The sequence below is a fragment of the Mytilus trossulus genome, chromosome 10, assembly GCF_036588685.1.
Source record: "Mytilus trossulus isolate FHL-02 chromosome 10, PNRI_Mtr1.1.1.hap1, whole genome shotgun sequence".
In the NCBI taxonomy this organism is placed as follows: Eukaryota; Metazoa; Mollusca; class Bivalvia; order Mytilida; family Mytilidae; genus Mytilus; species Mytilus trossulus.
Window position 1 is genome coordinate 62,249,777 of NC_086382.1, and position 17,697 is coordinate 62,267,473.

At 31.2% G+C, this 17,697-nt stretch overlaps 1 protein-coding gene across 1 annotated transcript in view; it reads right to left on the reverse strand.

The window, feature by feature from the left end:
* The window catches only part of LOC134688340 (uncharacterized), a 207,478-nt gene that overhangs the window by 148,870 nt on the left and 40,911 nt on the right, over window positions 1–17,697 (reverse strand). Inside the window, exons 22-30 of the mRNA XM_063548958.1 lie at window positions 12,350–12,665; window positions 10,946–11,152; window positions 8,705–8,977; window positions 6,833–6,954; window positions 6,091–6,149; window positions 5,178–5,326; window positions 4,201–4,449; window positions 2,193–2,408; window positions 1,520–1,669 (exon numbers count right to left, since the gene is read on the reverse strand). Coding sequence (XP_063405028.1) covers window positions 1,520–1,669; window positions 2,193–2,408; window positions 4,201–4,449; window positions 5,178–5,326; window positions 6,091–6,149; window positions 6,833–6,954; window positions 8,705–8,977; window positions 10,946–11,152; window positions 12,350–12,665 — 1,741 coding nt within the window. The remainder of the gene's footprint in view (window positions 1–1,519; window positions 1,670–2,192; window positions 2,409–4,200; window positions 4,450–5,177; window positions 5,327–6,090; window positions 6,150–6,832; window positions 6,955–8,704; window positions 8,978–10,945; window positions 11,153–12,349; window positions 12,666–17,697) is intronic.

The window sequence follows — 17,697 nt, forward strand, 5'->3', positions numbered from 1 at the left end:
CTAACTTTTGGTATCTCTTATCTCCCTCTACAAACAGTGTTTTATTAGACCTTTCTTATGGTCAATCTTACCTCCATTTACATTCACTGTTATATTAGACCTAACTTTTGGTCCCTCTTACCTCCCTCTACAAACACTGTTATATTAGACCTTACTTTTGGTCCCTCTTACCTCCATCTACCAACACTGTTATATTAGACCTGACTTTTGGTCCCTCTTACCTCCATCTATATACACTGTTATATAAGACCTAACTTTTGGTCAATCTTACCTCCCTCTACAAACACTGTTATATTAGACCTAACTTTTGGTCCCTCTTACCTCCATCTACATACACTGTTATATAAGACCTAACTTTTGGTCAATCTTACCTCCATCTACATACACTGTTATATTAGACCTAACTGTTGGTCCCTCTTACCACCCTCTACATACAGTGTTATATTAGACCTAACTTTTGGTCCCTCTTACCTCCATCTACATACACTGTTATATTAGACCTAACTTTTGGTCCCTCTTACCTCCCTCTACATACAGTGTTATATTAGACCTAACTTTTGGTCCCTCTTACCTCCTCTACAAACAGTGTTATATTAGACCTAACTGTTGGTCCCTCTTACCTCCCTTTACATTCACTGTTATATTATACCTAACTTTTGATCCATCTTACCTCCCTCTGCATACAGTGTTATATTAGACCTAACTTTTGGTTCATCTTACCTCCCTCTACATACACTGTTATATTAGACCTAACTTTTGGTGTATCTTACCTCCCTCTACATACACTGTTATATTATACCTAACTTTTGATCCATCTTACCTCCCTCTGCATACAGTGTTATATTAGACCTAACTTTTGGTCCCTCTTACCTCCCTCTACATACAGTGTTATATTATACCTAACTTTTGGTCCCTCTTACCTCCTCTACAAACAGTGTTATATAAGACTTAACTGTTGGTCCCTCTTACCTCCCTTTACATTCACTGTTATATTATACCTAACTTTTGATCCATCTTACCTCCCTCTGCATACAGTGTTATATTAGACCTAACTTTTGGTTCATCTTACCTCCCTCTACATACACTGTTATATTAGACCTAACTTTTGATCCATCTTACCTCCCTCTACAAACAGTGTTATATTAGACCTAACTGTTGGTCCCTCTTACCTCCCTCAACATACACTGTTATATTAGACCTAACTTTTGGTCCATCTTACCTCCATCTACAAACACTGTTATATTAGACCTAACTTTTGGTCCCTCTTACCTCCATCTACATACACTGTTATATAAGACCTAACTTTTGGTCAATCTTACCTCCCTCTACAAACACTGTTATATTAGACCTAACTTTTAGTCCCTCTTACCTCCATCTACATACACTGTTATATAATACCTAACTTTTGGTCAATCTTACCTCCCTCTACATACAGTGTTATATTAGACCTAACTTTTGGTCCCTCTTACCTCCTTCTACATACACTGTTATATTAGACCTAACTTTTGGTCCATCTTACCTCCCTCTACATACACTGTTATATTAGACCTAACTTTTGGTCCCTCTCCAGCCTCGTTTGTACCAACACATCCATACAGAACACTCTTTTGAATATTTATGATGGTTAGTAATTCACTAGTTCTTTCTATATCTGTATCAATGACTTCATCTTCAATAAAAAATAAATAATTCACTGTTATTTCAAACCAGATTATTGTTTTATAATAAAAAATAATGTAAACAAAATCAATTTTGTTTTGATTTTTTTTAACATATACCAGTATTTAATTTTTATTTCATTTGGCATATGATTTCTTTCTAAAACATTTAGAAAAGATTTAAAATTCATAAAGGACTGAAGTATCTGTATTATATCATGTTCTGCTACATTTCAAAAGACAGATTGTATCTTCAATTTCAAAATAAACTGAAGAGAGTCAGTGGCTCATTTGTTTCCCATCTACAACCACAATGAGTAGTAAAATTATGAAAATTCAGTCTAAGTTCATCTTCCCTTCCTCATAAAGATAGTGATTTTGGGATAGTGATATCATTGAAAACTCTTGAACTGAGGTGTAGCACAAGATAGAAAATCATCACACAGAAAGATGCAAATAAATTTTAGAAAATTCCAATAATTGGTGGGATTTACGTACCCATCAAAACATAAACACTAGAAATAAAAATCTTACCTTGACTTCCATCAAACATATATCCATTTTTATACCACTGTATATCTCTGACTTCAGTAGGATTACTAGTAACAGTACACTGTACAGTAGTTGTCTCCCCTTGTTTAACTACTGCTGTCAGTGGGAAGATAGACACTGTTGGTTTACCAAGGACTTGCATCTGAATACTTCTGCTGGATTGTAAGTAACCATCAGTCACACTACAGGAAAGACTACCTGAAGAATTGTAGAATGTTTATATACTTTTTAATAGGTTAAGGTGGTACCTAACACTACAGGGAGATAACTCTGTAAAATCAGCTAAATGTTTTAATTACGTTGGGTTGTTAAGGGCGGTGCATTACGTTTGCGCGCATTACCATTACATTTGCGCGCAAAAATCATTACGTTTGCGCGCAGCTTTTGATTACAATTGCGCGCATTTTTTGACAGGTAAACTCAGGTAAATATAGGTAATAATGCCTATTTATTTATAATTTGTTCAATTTTTTACAAGTATGAGTACTCATTCCGTTAGTCTTAGTCCCCTGCTCACCAAAGATGAGCTTGAAGTAGGATTTCGAGAAATATAAGTCTGTTTTATTATGCACAAGCACTAAATCCTAGAAATATGTACAGATAAAAAATTTAAAATGCTAAAACATAGCTTATCTTAAAGGTAAAAGTATGGATAAATTCATTACTTTACATGTCTGTACGTGCCGCAACTCCATGGCTATGCTTTCGTATAATTTTACAAACTAACTTAAATTATTCACTAATTTAAAAAAACGATTACTATTCGTTGAAACACTTTTCACTTTTAAACATTCGCAATAAAGTTACATGTATGCTTTAAGCTATACTACGGAGTTTATAATGATCACTTTTAGTATAATAAGTTAGAATTCAATATGAACAAAATATAATTTGAATTAAGAAATATTTTCAAAATTGATATGTTATAGTCATATTTATTACAAAAAAAAAAATATATATATTTTTACTGAGTTTACCTGTAAAATGAATGCGCGCAAATGTAATCAAAAGCTGCGCGCAAACGTAAAACATTTTAATCCCCAAATGCGCGCAAACGTGGTGCGCCCGTTAAGGGGATATTAAGCTTCTCAATGATCAAAATTAGTGTTTGTCAAACTGCTATATTATAACCAGTGTAATTTTTCTGATGAATTGGTTGGTTCAATTTTTTTGAAATTTTTATATTTTCTAAGTATATACTTCATATATATATTTCATGAAAATTAATCTAGCCAAATTAATTTTAGTGAAAGTGTTGGGTTAATATAGCAATGTATGTTTTTATACAAAGTCAATACTGTGGATTCATTAATATTCATTTGATACCAATTTTTGTGGTACAGAGGAGCCACAAATCTAATGTTTAACAAATAACAAATTTTCAATGGGAATGTATCCAGACTTTGCCAAAAACAAAATTAAATATCCACGGATATGCAAGTTTTCCTCAGACCATAAAAATTGGTACCCACGAAAATACAAGAATCAAACTACAAAAATGTTAATGCTGATTTTGTCTTTTGACTAATAAACTTTCCTCATGAACTGTATTTTAATGAAGATAGATCGATCTATGTTACCATAGCAGGAATAGTTTAATCATCATAATTTTTGTGTTTTATGTATTTCTTATAATCCTGGCATTCCTAGTCAACTGAGTTCTGAGTTGGTAGTAGCTTCCACTTTCAAGGTTAGATGTTACTTAGTGTTAAAAGGCTAGTAACTACTTGGACCACTATGCCACCACAGCCCCTCATTAATTTTGACAGAAGGTGTTAAAGTCCAATATTTTTAAAAACTAAAATGGATAACTACATTTCATATGCAGTAAATTTATGTTTTGCATGTTTTTATTTTATACACTTTTTCAAAAGAAATTCTAAATTTTGTAATTTTATCTACATGTGTGTTGATGTGAAGGATATATGGTGGTCACTAAAGAAAGGTTGAGAGATATATTCAGTACATAGTTGTCTATATCAAACTTTACCTGAATCTCCAACTTTCAAAGGGTCGACTGATATCTGATACTCAACCCTGAAAGGCATCAATTGATTTGGTTGCAGTCTCATGATCCTCCATCTTGATTTACTGGTAGGTCTTAGAACCACATTGTTTAATGTCCATGTAACTGAGGTTTGACCAACATTACCAATAATATCAGCAGTACAAGTAAATGTTAAAGCAGCATCTTCATAGAATGGTCCATTGACACTCAGTCCAACCTGTAACTTTCCATCTAATAAATAACAGTAAGCCCTTAAGTAAGGCCTTAAGACATATCTGCCTTTTAGAGAATATATAATAAAGTTTGAGTAGCTAGTTCATTCCTTAAACGAGGTGGTATGATAAGAGCCATGATTTTTGACATTGAAATCACAGAAACAATAAAATTATTGTTTTATGTTTTATGTATTATGTTTTCCAAACATGATCTCTTTGCTTTATCTTGTAGAGATACAACTTTGGAATGTTACTAGTATAAATACTAATGGATAGCAGCCAAATTCAATCCTGAGGAAGACCCATAATGAAATGAAGAGTAATACAGAATTTCAGTATAAGTCTAAACTCTTACAAGTTTGAGGCATAATGTTAAATTTCCATTCTAGGATAAATATTCATACAAACTTCATAATAAGTAAAGTGGCACTGTTTTAGTCATTAAAGGAGTTTCTATGGGAAATAGCATTGCCTGTATTTACAGAAGTTCAACCTATAGACGCTTAAATGCAGAAAAGTGACTTGCAATGTCACTATGACATCATAAACATGGCAAAATTTATGCATTTGACTTGAAAGTTACTCTCAGTTCAGTTGAAACTTCATCTAAATTTAGTAAATAGGTCATCTAATTTCAGTTGATTGTTCATTTAAGCTCATCTGAAAGTTCATCCATCTTAAGTTGGAAAATGTTAAATACATTTATTTTAAAGAATTGTTTGATATTTATGATATAGTACTTACTTCCTTCTGTTATAGAATAAGACCATGGTTCTACTGAAAGCTGTCCCAAATATCCTGATGCTATGGCAGATTTTAACACAGCTGAGTTTTCAAGCACACTCCCTGTCTGATTAACTGTAATTGAAGTGTCTACTATAACACTTCCAGTTCTGTTTAAGATGTATAAAATAAGATACAAGTGTTTAGTTTAATTCAATACCAAGGTTTAATACCTTATTTTCATTTATCTATTTTATCTGTATTCATTAATAAAAACATCATAGAAACCAATGCCTGTCTCTAATGGTAATAAAATACAATAAAATGAAGAGAATCTTAGTATATTCTGTTACTTGTTATGAAGACCAAAATTATTTGAGAATATTCTTATGATATTTGAAGACTATCTAAAGCCGAACCAACGGAAACTAAATATATCTTATTAATTTAAAAGTAATATTTGCAACAGCATTCAATTAATTGCAAATAAAATGTTAAAGTCCTCCTATAAATTCTATTCTCCAATGGGTGATCATAACATTTCTACATCAAAGTTGATAGCATTTTCTTCTGGCAGTGATTGCTTTTACATGTACTATTTTAAGGATGAACTAAGGTGAGGTTTGGAATTTGTGACTCCTTGTTTTTTTTTTCTCCATTTGATACAAGGTAAAATATCACGCCCTATAACACCCATTTATTTTTTCCTATACGACTAAATAGCTCATTAAAGGTCATTAGCTAAAAAATAAGCAGATTGTTGATTTCTTTTCTTTGATTTTAGACCCAAATTAATACAAATGCAAATATAACTATCAATATTTTTAGTTAATTTTTTTTCTAAACAAATATTATTCTGACTTATTATATCAATTTTAAATTCTTGATTTTTATTAATTTTACCTAAGTACATCCTTTAGTTTACAACACTTACCTGAATTGTAACACTTCTACAGATACAAAGCCAGAAGTTTTATTCAGTTCACTTTCTACCTGCAATAAATCAGTAAAATAGGAATAAAATAATTTACAGGTGGTGGTAGTGGAATTTTTAAAATACTTTAATTTAACAAAGCAACTCAAACGATATTACTTGTAGTAAATGATCTAAAGGCATAGACCGTTAGTTTACTCTGTTGAATGGTTTCATAATTTTTATGTCATAGCTTTTTATAAACGATTATATAATATGGATTCTTCTCACTGTTGAAGGCCGTTGAGTAACCTGTAATTGTTTGCATACAATTCATTTTAACTTTGGTAGATAGTTATCTCATTGGCAATTATAACACATCTCCTTATTTTTGTAAAGAAGGTTAAATTGACCTAGTTTCCATTGGATCCTTGCCTTTATGTTTAAGAGTGCTCCAGCATGAAGTTTTCTGACACCTTGTACCTTTGTAAGCTAGCACATTAAAAATCTGACTACGCTACTTATTGATTCCTCAACTAGAGTTTAATAGGTCTTAAATTCTAATAATAGGCCAATCAGGTCACAGTTAAAATATTTCTTTATATTATAATTTTAAATGAATACTTTACAATATACAATGTATATATATATTTCCTTTAGTTTGAACAAACTAGACAATTCAGTATATTCGCTAGCAGATGTTTTATACAGCTCAAATACAAACTCTCTACGTCTCAGACTACTTTACTATATACATACTTACATCAGTTTTAACAGACTGTGACAATTCAGTATATTCACTAGAAGATTTATCATTCAGCTCTGGAACAAACTCTTTGTCTTGTAGTTTGAATGATGCAATAAACGATGAATAGATAGGAATCTCTGGAAAGAAAAATCATATACTAAATGTTGATTGACATAGAAAGAACTGAAATATATTTAATTTCTACAAAATAATTGTCACTCAAAATAAAGCCTGATAAAATAGAATTCTCCAAATATAAAATTTGGGTATATAGCAGTTACAGAAAATAAATTTCTAAATTATGAGCAGAAATCATTTAAATATATGAACTACGGACAACTATAACAACAGGTTGTCCAATTCGTCTGAAAATTTCAGGATTGATAGAACTTGACCTGATAAACAATTCAAGCCTGTCAGATTTGCTCTAAATGCTTTTATTTCAGAGATATAAGCCAAAATCTACATTTTATCCTTCTATTCTTAGTCATGGCAGCCATTTTCGTAGGTTGCCCAGTCATCATACACATTTTTCAAACAAGATACCCAATGTAGATTGTGGCCAAGTTTTGTTAAATTTTGCCGTGTAGTTTCAGAGGAGAAGATTTTTGTAAAGGAATACTTAATATTAGAAAAATAGTTAAAAACTGACTATAAAGGACATTCACTCCTTAAGGGGTCAACTAACAATTTTGATGTGTTGACTTATTTGTAGATCTTACTTACCTGGACATTATTGCTGTTTACAGTTTATATCTATAATATTATTCACAATAATAACCAAAAATTGGCAAATTTCCTTAAAATTACTTATTCAGGTGCAGCGACCCAACAACGTGTGGTCTGATTTGTCTGAAAAATTTTCAAGCTTACGGGTGCTGGATTTTGCTACATTGAAAACCCATTGGTGGCCTTCGGCTGTTGTCTGCTCTTTATATGGTTGAGTTGTTGTCGCTCTGACCCATTCCCCATTTCCTCTCTCAATTTTATTATAGAAATATAGGTGATAAAGGTCTTTCGAAAGAAGCATAACCTCGATAAAAAATATTCAATCAACTCTGATTTTTCAAGCTCATATAAGAATGGCAAATGTCATTAAAAGGCCATTAGCTTCTAGGACTAATGTTACAAAAACTAAAAATACGTTAAAGTTTTAAAGGAAATAGTGAAATATTAATTCACTTTTAGCAGTAAATTTGGTTCAATTTTGTCAATATAAGCTAACAAACATTGCTGATTAATTATTCACTTGCAAGTGAATAATTTGATACCATTAAATCTGTATTCATGTGTGTTACACAAAACATTAGGCATGTTCAGATTTTAAAAGAAAAAAAATGTCAACATTGAAAGTGAATAAGAGCAACCCATTTTGGTTGATGGATTCTATCCACAAAATCTCATTCTTGTACAGGTAAAATCAATGATTAACATATTTTTTAACCTGTAATTTGAAAGCAAACAGACCTAGATAGGTACAAGTGTAAGTGCTAGCTCTCTTTTTATATCTATGTTTATATCAGGTTATATGACTGTCAGCAGTCTTTGGAGGTCAATTCGATGATTAATTAGAATAAAATACACAGGAAATGCTGATATTTATTATTGAGTTCATTGCATTCTGATTTGCTTATTTCAGACCTTTTATTACATGTATTTTAAAAGTTTTGGTTTGTTGTAAATCAAATAGGAAAATTTGAAAGCTATGCCTGAAAATCACCAAACTCAAATAAAATGTGGAACTTTGATTAATTCTGATTTTTCTAACTTTCCACAATATTGCTAATGAAACTATCATGATGTATAATTTCCTTTATTAGTTACATTTTTACAATCCCAAAAATCTTTAATTGAGATCAGGCTTTTTGTATGTAAATAGCTTGTTACCTGGTGTTTTGACTGTTTTAATGGGAGTTACTAACAATCCATATTTAGTTTTGACCTTGACTTGTACTCTGTAAACTTTATCTTCTTCCACAGTCAGTGTGTACTGTTGTATCTCACTGAACCTATTCACAGATCCATTTTCTTCATTTTCATTCCAACTGATAATATACCATTCAGTAATGTTGTAAAATTCTAACCGTGTAAAACCCCATCTGACCTGGATTTTTGTTGGGCTTATGATATAGGCATCAAATGAAGGATCTGGAGGTGTCACTGAAAAAAATCAATATATAATTGTTGACTTTACTTATTAGCATGCCACTAGTGAAACAAGAACTGTTTTCCATCACCAGTACATGTAATTGTCCCCACTTTTAATGGGGTTCATGTTTGTATAATTATGGCCTTTGTATAGTATGGTCCGAGTACACAGTTATCGTCCCTTGATTTTCATTGTCCACGAATATAGTCCCTAGTGTGGACAGGGTGTTACTTGTTAATTTTTTTTATACCCCTTCCAAATTTATTTATTTATGTGTTATGCCTCAAGTAGCAAGAAGGGGGATAAAATTACACTGTAAAAAATTTGATTCATGAATTATAATGTAAAGTAGTGTCAGTGATTTGGTTCAGTTGAAAAAGGTCAAAAATTAGCATTTTGGAAGCTGTCAAAGAACCCCTTCACATAAAATTGTCCATATTTTGAGTTAGAGCTAATGAAGTTTTCTATAATTTTGATATAATTTGTCCCAAAAGTAGAACAACACACTGTAAAAATATTATGGAGAAAGCGCGGGTGGGATTTTTTAAATTTCCATTTATTGTCTAAAGGAAATGCACTACGAAATAACTGTGTACTTGGACCATATGTCCCCTATATGAAAATTCTAACTTTTTTCCATGAAAATTCAAAAGTATAATTGATCTCTGAATAAACAAAATCTCAAATTTTCTGTCCTTTATATGATTTTTGAAATGAACCTTGCAAAAAATTATATATTGTTGAATTATGCCCCTCCTTTTTAAAAATCTTAAATATTCCGCTCTTCAATGTGAGATACTGTCAGAAAAAAATTTGTAAGGGTTCCATGGAACCCAGTGTCTCGCCTACAATTGCTGTAAATCACAGGCTAAACAAAAATGAGGAAAAAAATCAATTAAAATATTCCTCTTGATACTATCTTATGATTGTAAGAAGCTTCTGTCCAAGTTTGGTAAAAATCTAGAATAATTAATGAATCTAATAAATGTTTTGAAAACTTTAACTGCAGACTGTATGTAATGTTCACTGGAAGAAAATCTAAGTCCATTTAAAAGTAAAATACAGAAAAAATGGAGTTGTCTTTTTACAAAATTTACTTCTGGATACTATCTAATGATCATAAATAAGCTTTTGTCCAAGTTTAGTACAAACCCAGGATAGTTTGAGAAAGTTATTAAAATTTTAAAAACTTTTACCACAGAGTGAATGTTATGTTTCCCGCAGAAAAACTAAGTCCATTTAAAAGTAAAATACAGAAAAATGGATTTATTTGTTTACAAAATTTACTTCTGGATACTATCTTATGATCATAAACAAGTTTCTGTCCAAGTTTGGAACAAACTAAGGATAGTTTAAGAAAGTTATTAAAATTCTAAAAACTTTAACCTCAGAGTGAATGTAATGTTTCCCCGCAGAAAAAACTAAGTCCATTTATAAGTAAAATACAGAAAAAATAGAATTTTATTTTTACAAAATTTACTTCTGGATACTATCTTATGATCATAAACAAGCTTCTGACCAAGTTTGGTAGAAATCCAGTATAGTTTAAGAAAGTTATTAAAATTTCAAAAACTTTAACCACAGAGTGAATATTTGTGGACGCCGCCGACGCCGACGCCGACGGAAAGTAGGATCGCTTAGTCTCGCTTTTTCGACTAAAGTCGAAGGCTCGACAAAAACATCACTCACCAATAAGTCATAAAACATTTCAGTATAACTTATGATCAATTCTATTTGTAAGATTTATTTTAGAATAGAGCTGCTGATTGGTAGTTCTATTGTGCATAATTTTTTGCATGCATGCATGGCCACTATGTGTAAAAATTTAAGAGGTTGTAAATGAGAAAGGAAGCTGTGATTTTGTAGTTCTTTGGAAAATGCAACAGAAATTTCATGGTACAAACAGTCAAGACAACAAATGGTTCCTGATATATAGGCGGTCTTTGTATAACTTCATTATATCTTAACTAACTACTTACAATTAACATTTACCACAAATGTTTCCCGATATACAGGTTGTCTTCTTTTAACAATATTATATCTTGGTGATTCAGGAGAAATCTTCTCTCTAACTATTCCCGTTATATTGTACATAGGTATGTCGACAGGTAATGGAGTTTTAGTTAATATGGATCCTGTAGTTTCCCTTCCTTTTGAAAGAAACTTTACCTCAAAGTTAGAATCATCTGGAACAGAATTACAAATAAAAAGAATTTCAAAGAATTTTTTTGGACAGAAACTACATTTTCAAACATGCTTTTTAACTGCTTTCAAGTGAAATTGACTCTTATAAAATTTCTTCCTATGTCAGTGGCAAAATCAAATTATTTATTGGAAAATAAAAATTCAAAAATATTTTCAATATTAACAAGCGCCCTTATATAAAATGGCTTACCACTAATTATATTTAAGCAGTCATCCCAATATTGAATGAATTTAATGAATTTATTTATTTGCAAAAAGCATTTACATGCTATGGCAATCAAAACATATATTATTTGTAACATATATGACACAATAATAAACAGCAGAAAACAACACATCATACAAAGTTAAGTAAGAATTTGACATCTCATTTTCCATGCTGCCTTAATATAATTACATAATTATATAGTTACAGTTTTATTGACAGCTTTTAACAATTGATCCAGTTTATAAATAGTTGGCCAAAAACAAAAGTATTTTGGTAAATAATGTGACCTTACAGGTCTGTTTACAGGACAAACTAAAACAAAATGATATTCGTCTTCAACAACGTTCATATTACAACAAAGACACAATCGTAATTCTCTTGGCGTATTGGTATATCTACCAACTTCAATATTTAATTGAAGTGTCCCACTACGTAGTTTCGTAAGTAATCGAACATCACAAAAGAAATTTAAGTAATTTTCAAGACAAAAATCTGTCTTAATTCTTCTATACATATTATAGACCATCATCAGATCTCAATTACTTAAGTTATCAACTCTGCTGTTAACATGTTCTCTCAAGAAAATAACCAAAACCAATAAAAAAAATCAAACGTCCTTCAAAAACTAGAAGGATTCAATTGATGGATTCAGTCTCACCGGCATCTTTTAAAACAGATTTTTTGACATTGTTTACCAATGTTTGCTGTTTGTTCATTAATAATAAATTATAAAAATTTGAAGAAAAAAAAACTTTATTTACTTAGGATCAATAACTCCAGTAAGGAGTCTTCTGACAATTTTGTTGGTTGCTGAGTGAACATTGTCAATACGGGATGATATCACATTTTAAAAGTGCTTTTTAATGATCAGCAAAATACTGATTCTGCCTGAATACAAATTTTTTTTTAAAGAATTATTGAAAAATTAATTATTCACTTCTATTTGAGTTATATTGGGATGTCTCTTCACCTTTTTTAAAATTATATTCGGACATCTCTTCATCTTTTTTCAAACTGTCTTGGGACTTCTCTTCATCTTTTTTCAAAATATCTTGGGACATCTCTTCATCCTTTTCCATCTCAACATGAGCATCCAACTCTCTAATATATTCCTGTACTACGTCTGGGTCAATACAGGTAAAATTTACTATAATCGTCCCAACAGGTGAATCAACAGGTAACAGAGGAAGAAATCCAGTTACTTCACATGACGGAGGATCATCAACATCTAATATAAACACATTAACATCTGCTGAGGCTGTCAATCCAGTAAGAACATTCATTGCCTGAAATATTTAAAGAAAACAAAAATCAGTTCCATACCACCTGGTGCAGGTGTTTCTCGCTGCATTTAAGACCCATTGGTGACTGTTGTCCACCCTATGGATGGTTTGTTGTCTCTATGACAAATTCCTCATTTCCATTCTCAATTTTATTAATAAAAAATATCTATAATCAGAGAATAGATAGTCTATCAGTAACAAACTCCATCTGTAACTTATATAACTAAGTATCAAAAATAAAACCTAATACCTGTAGTAAGAAGGCTCACATGTCAAATGCATCCTAACAAAAGAAAGGACAGAATGTAAACAAAGCATACAAATAAATCAAAGATGGTTCCTCTGCTGCACTAGCTAACTAATTTAGGTCAATGGCATTTAACATCAGGCTTATTTGATCAAGGTCATGTTTTTCTCTGGCAGTTTATGACGTCTTTACACTGAATCCATGGTATGTTGGGTGTGTACGGATTGATCGTTTAGTCTTAGAGGCATGATTTTTTTATTAGTTGCTAGTGGATTTGAACTAGCTGTCAGATAACTGTGAGTACTCTCAGATCTGTTGTGTCTTTTTGTGTCAGGATGTATAAGTACCTGGCCACGTCCACTTGTATTTTTGTCTATCCGATGAGTTAAGCCTTTTTCAACTGATTTTTATAGTTCGTTATTATGTTGTACTGTTATACCACTGTCCCAGGTTAGGGGAGGGTTGGGATCCCGCTATTAATTATGCCGTTAGTTTCCTTGTTTGAATTGTTTTACATTCACAGTCTTATCAGGGCCTTTTATAGCTGACTATGCAGTATGGGCTTTGCTCAATGTTGAAGGCCGTACGGTGACCTATAGTGGTTAATTTTTGTGTCATTTTGGTCTTTTGTGGATAGTTGTCTATTATAAATACATTATAAATACAAATGTACCAATGAGTTTTATACAAAAGTGACGTAAATTTACCAGTGTGATTCAAATTACAGAGAGATTATAGTGTCAAGTTGACACTTCTAAAGACTAAAGACTCATTGGCAATCATACCACATCTTCTTTTTTATATCATTTGAGCCTGTGTTACTCACCTAGATGTATGTGCACACTTTCTGACAATGTGGAATAGATGATGGATGGCTGCTTAACATCCAGCAGCATATCAATATGCATATTCATGAAGAAATCATGTTGATATAAGATTAATATTAACCCTGCTTTGTACTAGACTTGATGTAAGATGAATATTAACCCTGCTTTGTACTAGACTGACAGTCTGGGTCAGATCTTAACATGCTAGTTCAAACAGTCAGCAGGAAGCCAAGTTACCATACCCAGACACATTATTTTGATTCCTAGCTGGTCTAAGGACACAGTTATTGTCCTTTGGTTTTCGTTGTCTTCGAATATAGTCCCAAGTGTAAACAGTGTATAACTTGCAAGTTTTATTTGATACACTTTCCCAATTTATTTCTTGATATTAAATGCATGAAATATTAAGTAGGGGGATGTAATTACATGTCAAAACAATTTGGGTGCTGAATCTTTATGTTAAGTAGTAAATTGGTCTAGTTCTAAAAGGTCAAAGAGGTAGGTTCAGGAAGACCACTTTTTGGCCCCAAAATATAGCGGTTTTAAAAAATTGTTAAAATGTAAACTTTAAGTTATTTATTGTACAGTAGAATGCTTCTGCTACAGTACACACAGAGAGGATGTAATCTCATACTCCCAACACTGATTCTGGTCTAACACAGTGTCACACTGTGAAACACAGATTTTCCCTCCCAAAAAACACCAAGTAATTACTCCCATCTGGGAGGGTTTTATGACCTGTTGATTGCAGGTAAAAGTAAAAAAAATCAACAAAGCATGACTACATGGTCTGACAGTGACATATAATTAAATGTCAACTATTCTCTCACTTCTTCCTTTTTCAACCATTTCCTATTTAGTTTTATTTCTGATAGCTATAAAAAAAAAAAGTAAATGAAATGATTTTAAAAAATTATATACAAAAAGTATTTTTAGATTGGAAAATTATTTACATTCTTTCAAAATCTCATAATTAAGAATGGCATCTTAATATTTACAATAAGTTGAATTAATATCATTTTAAACATATAGATATTAATATATAGTACATGGTTTAAAAAATAAAAGTAATGATACCAAAAATGAATAAAATAAAATAATGTAGATAAATTTCATACATATTATGAAAAACCAACACTGTCAGAACAAATGCTGAATATATTTTTAATAAATATTTTTAAATAAGTTGTGCAGGATTTTTTAATAAAATCATATTATAATATATCTCTGATTAAATTTAACAAATCTCACACTTTTCATTAATTTTGTGACTGTCATTTAATGACAGGAAACACAAGAAATGTTTATTGTAGTCATCAACTACTGGCACACTTCAAAGGTAAACATAGTAATAAAAATCATGGTGTTGGGAGAAACCACACCAAGGTATGCTTCAGCTACAAACGTACATAAATATGGACTGTTTTTGACATTACAATGCACATATATCAGGTACTAGCACCATTTAGTCATGCTAAATTACTGAAATCTTCACAATTCTAGCATTTTAGTTAAATTTCCCAAGTCAAACTGAACTGCTATTATTAGCTGTTTTTTAGCTGTTATTTACCAGTTTTTCATATTTTTAGCAGTCCTTTAGCTGTTCTAAGCATTCAATCTAATAGCAGTTTGAAAAACTGCCACATTTCACCATTTCTTAGCATTCGGCTTAGCATTCGTCTTAGCATTCAGCTTAGCATTCGTCTTAGCATTCATCTTAGCATTCCTCTTAGCAGTCGGGACAACAGTTATGACAGCAGTTCGATAGCAGTTGACCTATTAATCTTTGTTATAAAAATGCTTGGATCTGGCTATGTTTTCAGCTTGAAGTTAAACATTTATTTGAAGATAATTTGATCATTTTCAAATGTGCATTTTGGCTCCATGTTGTGTGGAAATACTTGCTAGTGAAAAAGTGTATTTTTGTCAATATAAGCTTAATTTTGGATGAATTGAATACTTTTACACACCTGCAGTACAGTAAGTTGAAAGTTATAGTTAATGCTTGTGTATATTCTCAATTCTGACATAACTTTGAAGGGGGAAACAGAAATCATTCAGAAAGCCCACAAAAGGGGGATTGTAGTTTATTTAAATAGAATATCTGATGTTGACAGGATTGTAATAGAATGTTAGCATATATATATACTTACAGCTCAAGATGTTATTTGAAAAAAAATAGATATGAATATTATTTTAATCTATTATTTTGTAAAAAAAAACAATCTTATCATATTCAAGAGCTGAAAAAAGGGGGAGGTAAACCAGTAGACTGTGAATAGCTGATTGGTTAAAATTGTCCAAACAATCCATTTAATGAAATTAATTTATAATATATAATTTTACTTTAGTTTGTTTCAGAAAAAGAAACATAATATGTATTACATGTATCAAGAATTTATTTGTTTAAAATTCCAAAAGAGAAAGGATATAACTGTTGTCTTTTTATCCTCATTTAATAGAATAAAAACAGTACATTTGGCATGTTTGGTAATAAAATAATGATAAATGAAATAACTTCTAATTTGAAAATCACTTAGTCAAGGTAGAAATTAGCCTCTTAGCAGTAATATCTCTTCAATAAGTTGCTTTTTTAAATGTCTTGATAATCAAAGTGCTTTTTTAATTGTTCCTATATCATTACGGCCACTATAGTCTAACATAATTAATAAGGGATCTAAGACCAGCTAAAGTAAGTGCTTCTCACATTTTTGTTTACATTCCCTTAAAATTAAGTCTGTTATTATATTGAATAGTTACTGCTCTAATTACAAATATAAGTTTAAGTACAACTTTTTGAAATTTCACAAAGACTAACAGTAAAATATTAGAATTTTAATAATTTTTGCTTTTGTATCTTGTACACTGTATATTGATTACCGGTATGCATGTGTCACCTTTTTGTATTGCAACTTTTGGCAGATCTGATAGCATTCAACAGCAGTTATTAGCAGTTTATAAAACCATATAAGGATGTATAACTTAGCAGTTGCCATAAATATTCATTATTGACAGCTGTTATTATAGCAGTTCTCATGAATATTCATTATTTGATAGCTGTTATTATAGCAGTTCTCATGAATATTCAGATCTCATTTAAATTTTTCGTTAAAAATAACTGCCAAAGAACTGTGAAGGCTAAATAAACTGCTAAGAAACAGCTACGGAATGCTATTGGAATGCCTTTATGCAAATTAATCATTGCCTTATATTTGGTAACTGTGAATGCTAATAAACTGCCAAATAACTGCTATCAAGTGGGAACTGTGAATGCTAATAAACTGCTAAATAACTGCAGTTCACTTTGACTTGGGTTTAGACGGTTTTCAAGTGAAACGAAAGTGGCCGCATTCGTGTTCATCCTTAATATTAAAATGTAAGTTGTATTTTATGATAATACATAACATATATAAAGATTGAGGATGAACACGGATGTGGCCACTTTTATTTTTGACGAAGACCATCTGAAAAGTGACATTTTTCAGCATATTTGGTAGATTTTTCACATTTGAGCTTGAATGGGGCGTTTTAAATGACAAAATTAGGTAAAATCTTTCACATAAACTAATTGATTCAAATGAAATAGACACTTTTGTGTTTAAAAAGTGGTCAAAATCTTTCGACAGATGAACCTGAAATTTGAGGCCAAAATCGGTCCTTACCGGACCTACTCCTTTTATCACGTCTGAAGCTGTCAAACTGAATTTTACACCCCATTAACACAGAATTGTCAATATTTTGAGTAAGAGCTGGTAGAAGTTCCTTTAATTTTGATATTATTTGTCTCACTGGTAGTACACTACACTGTAAAAATCTTTTTGAGAAAGAGCAGGTGCGATTTTTAATAAATTTGAATTTATTGTCTGAAAGAAATGCACTACCAAATAACTGTGTTCTCGGGCCAGCTGACCAGTCTTTGCATAAAAAACTGAAATTGTTACATCTATTGTATAAATTTTAT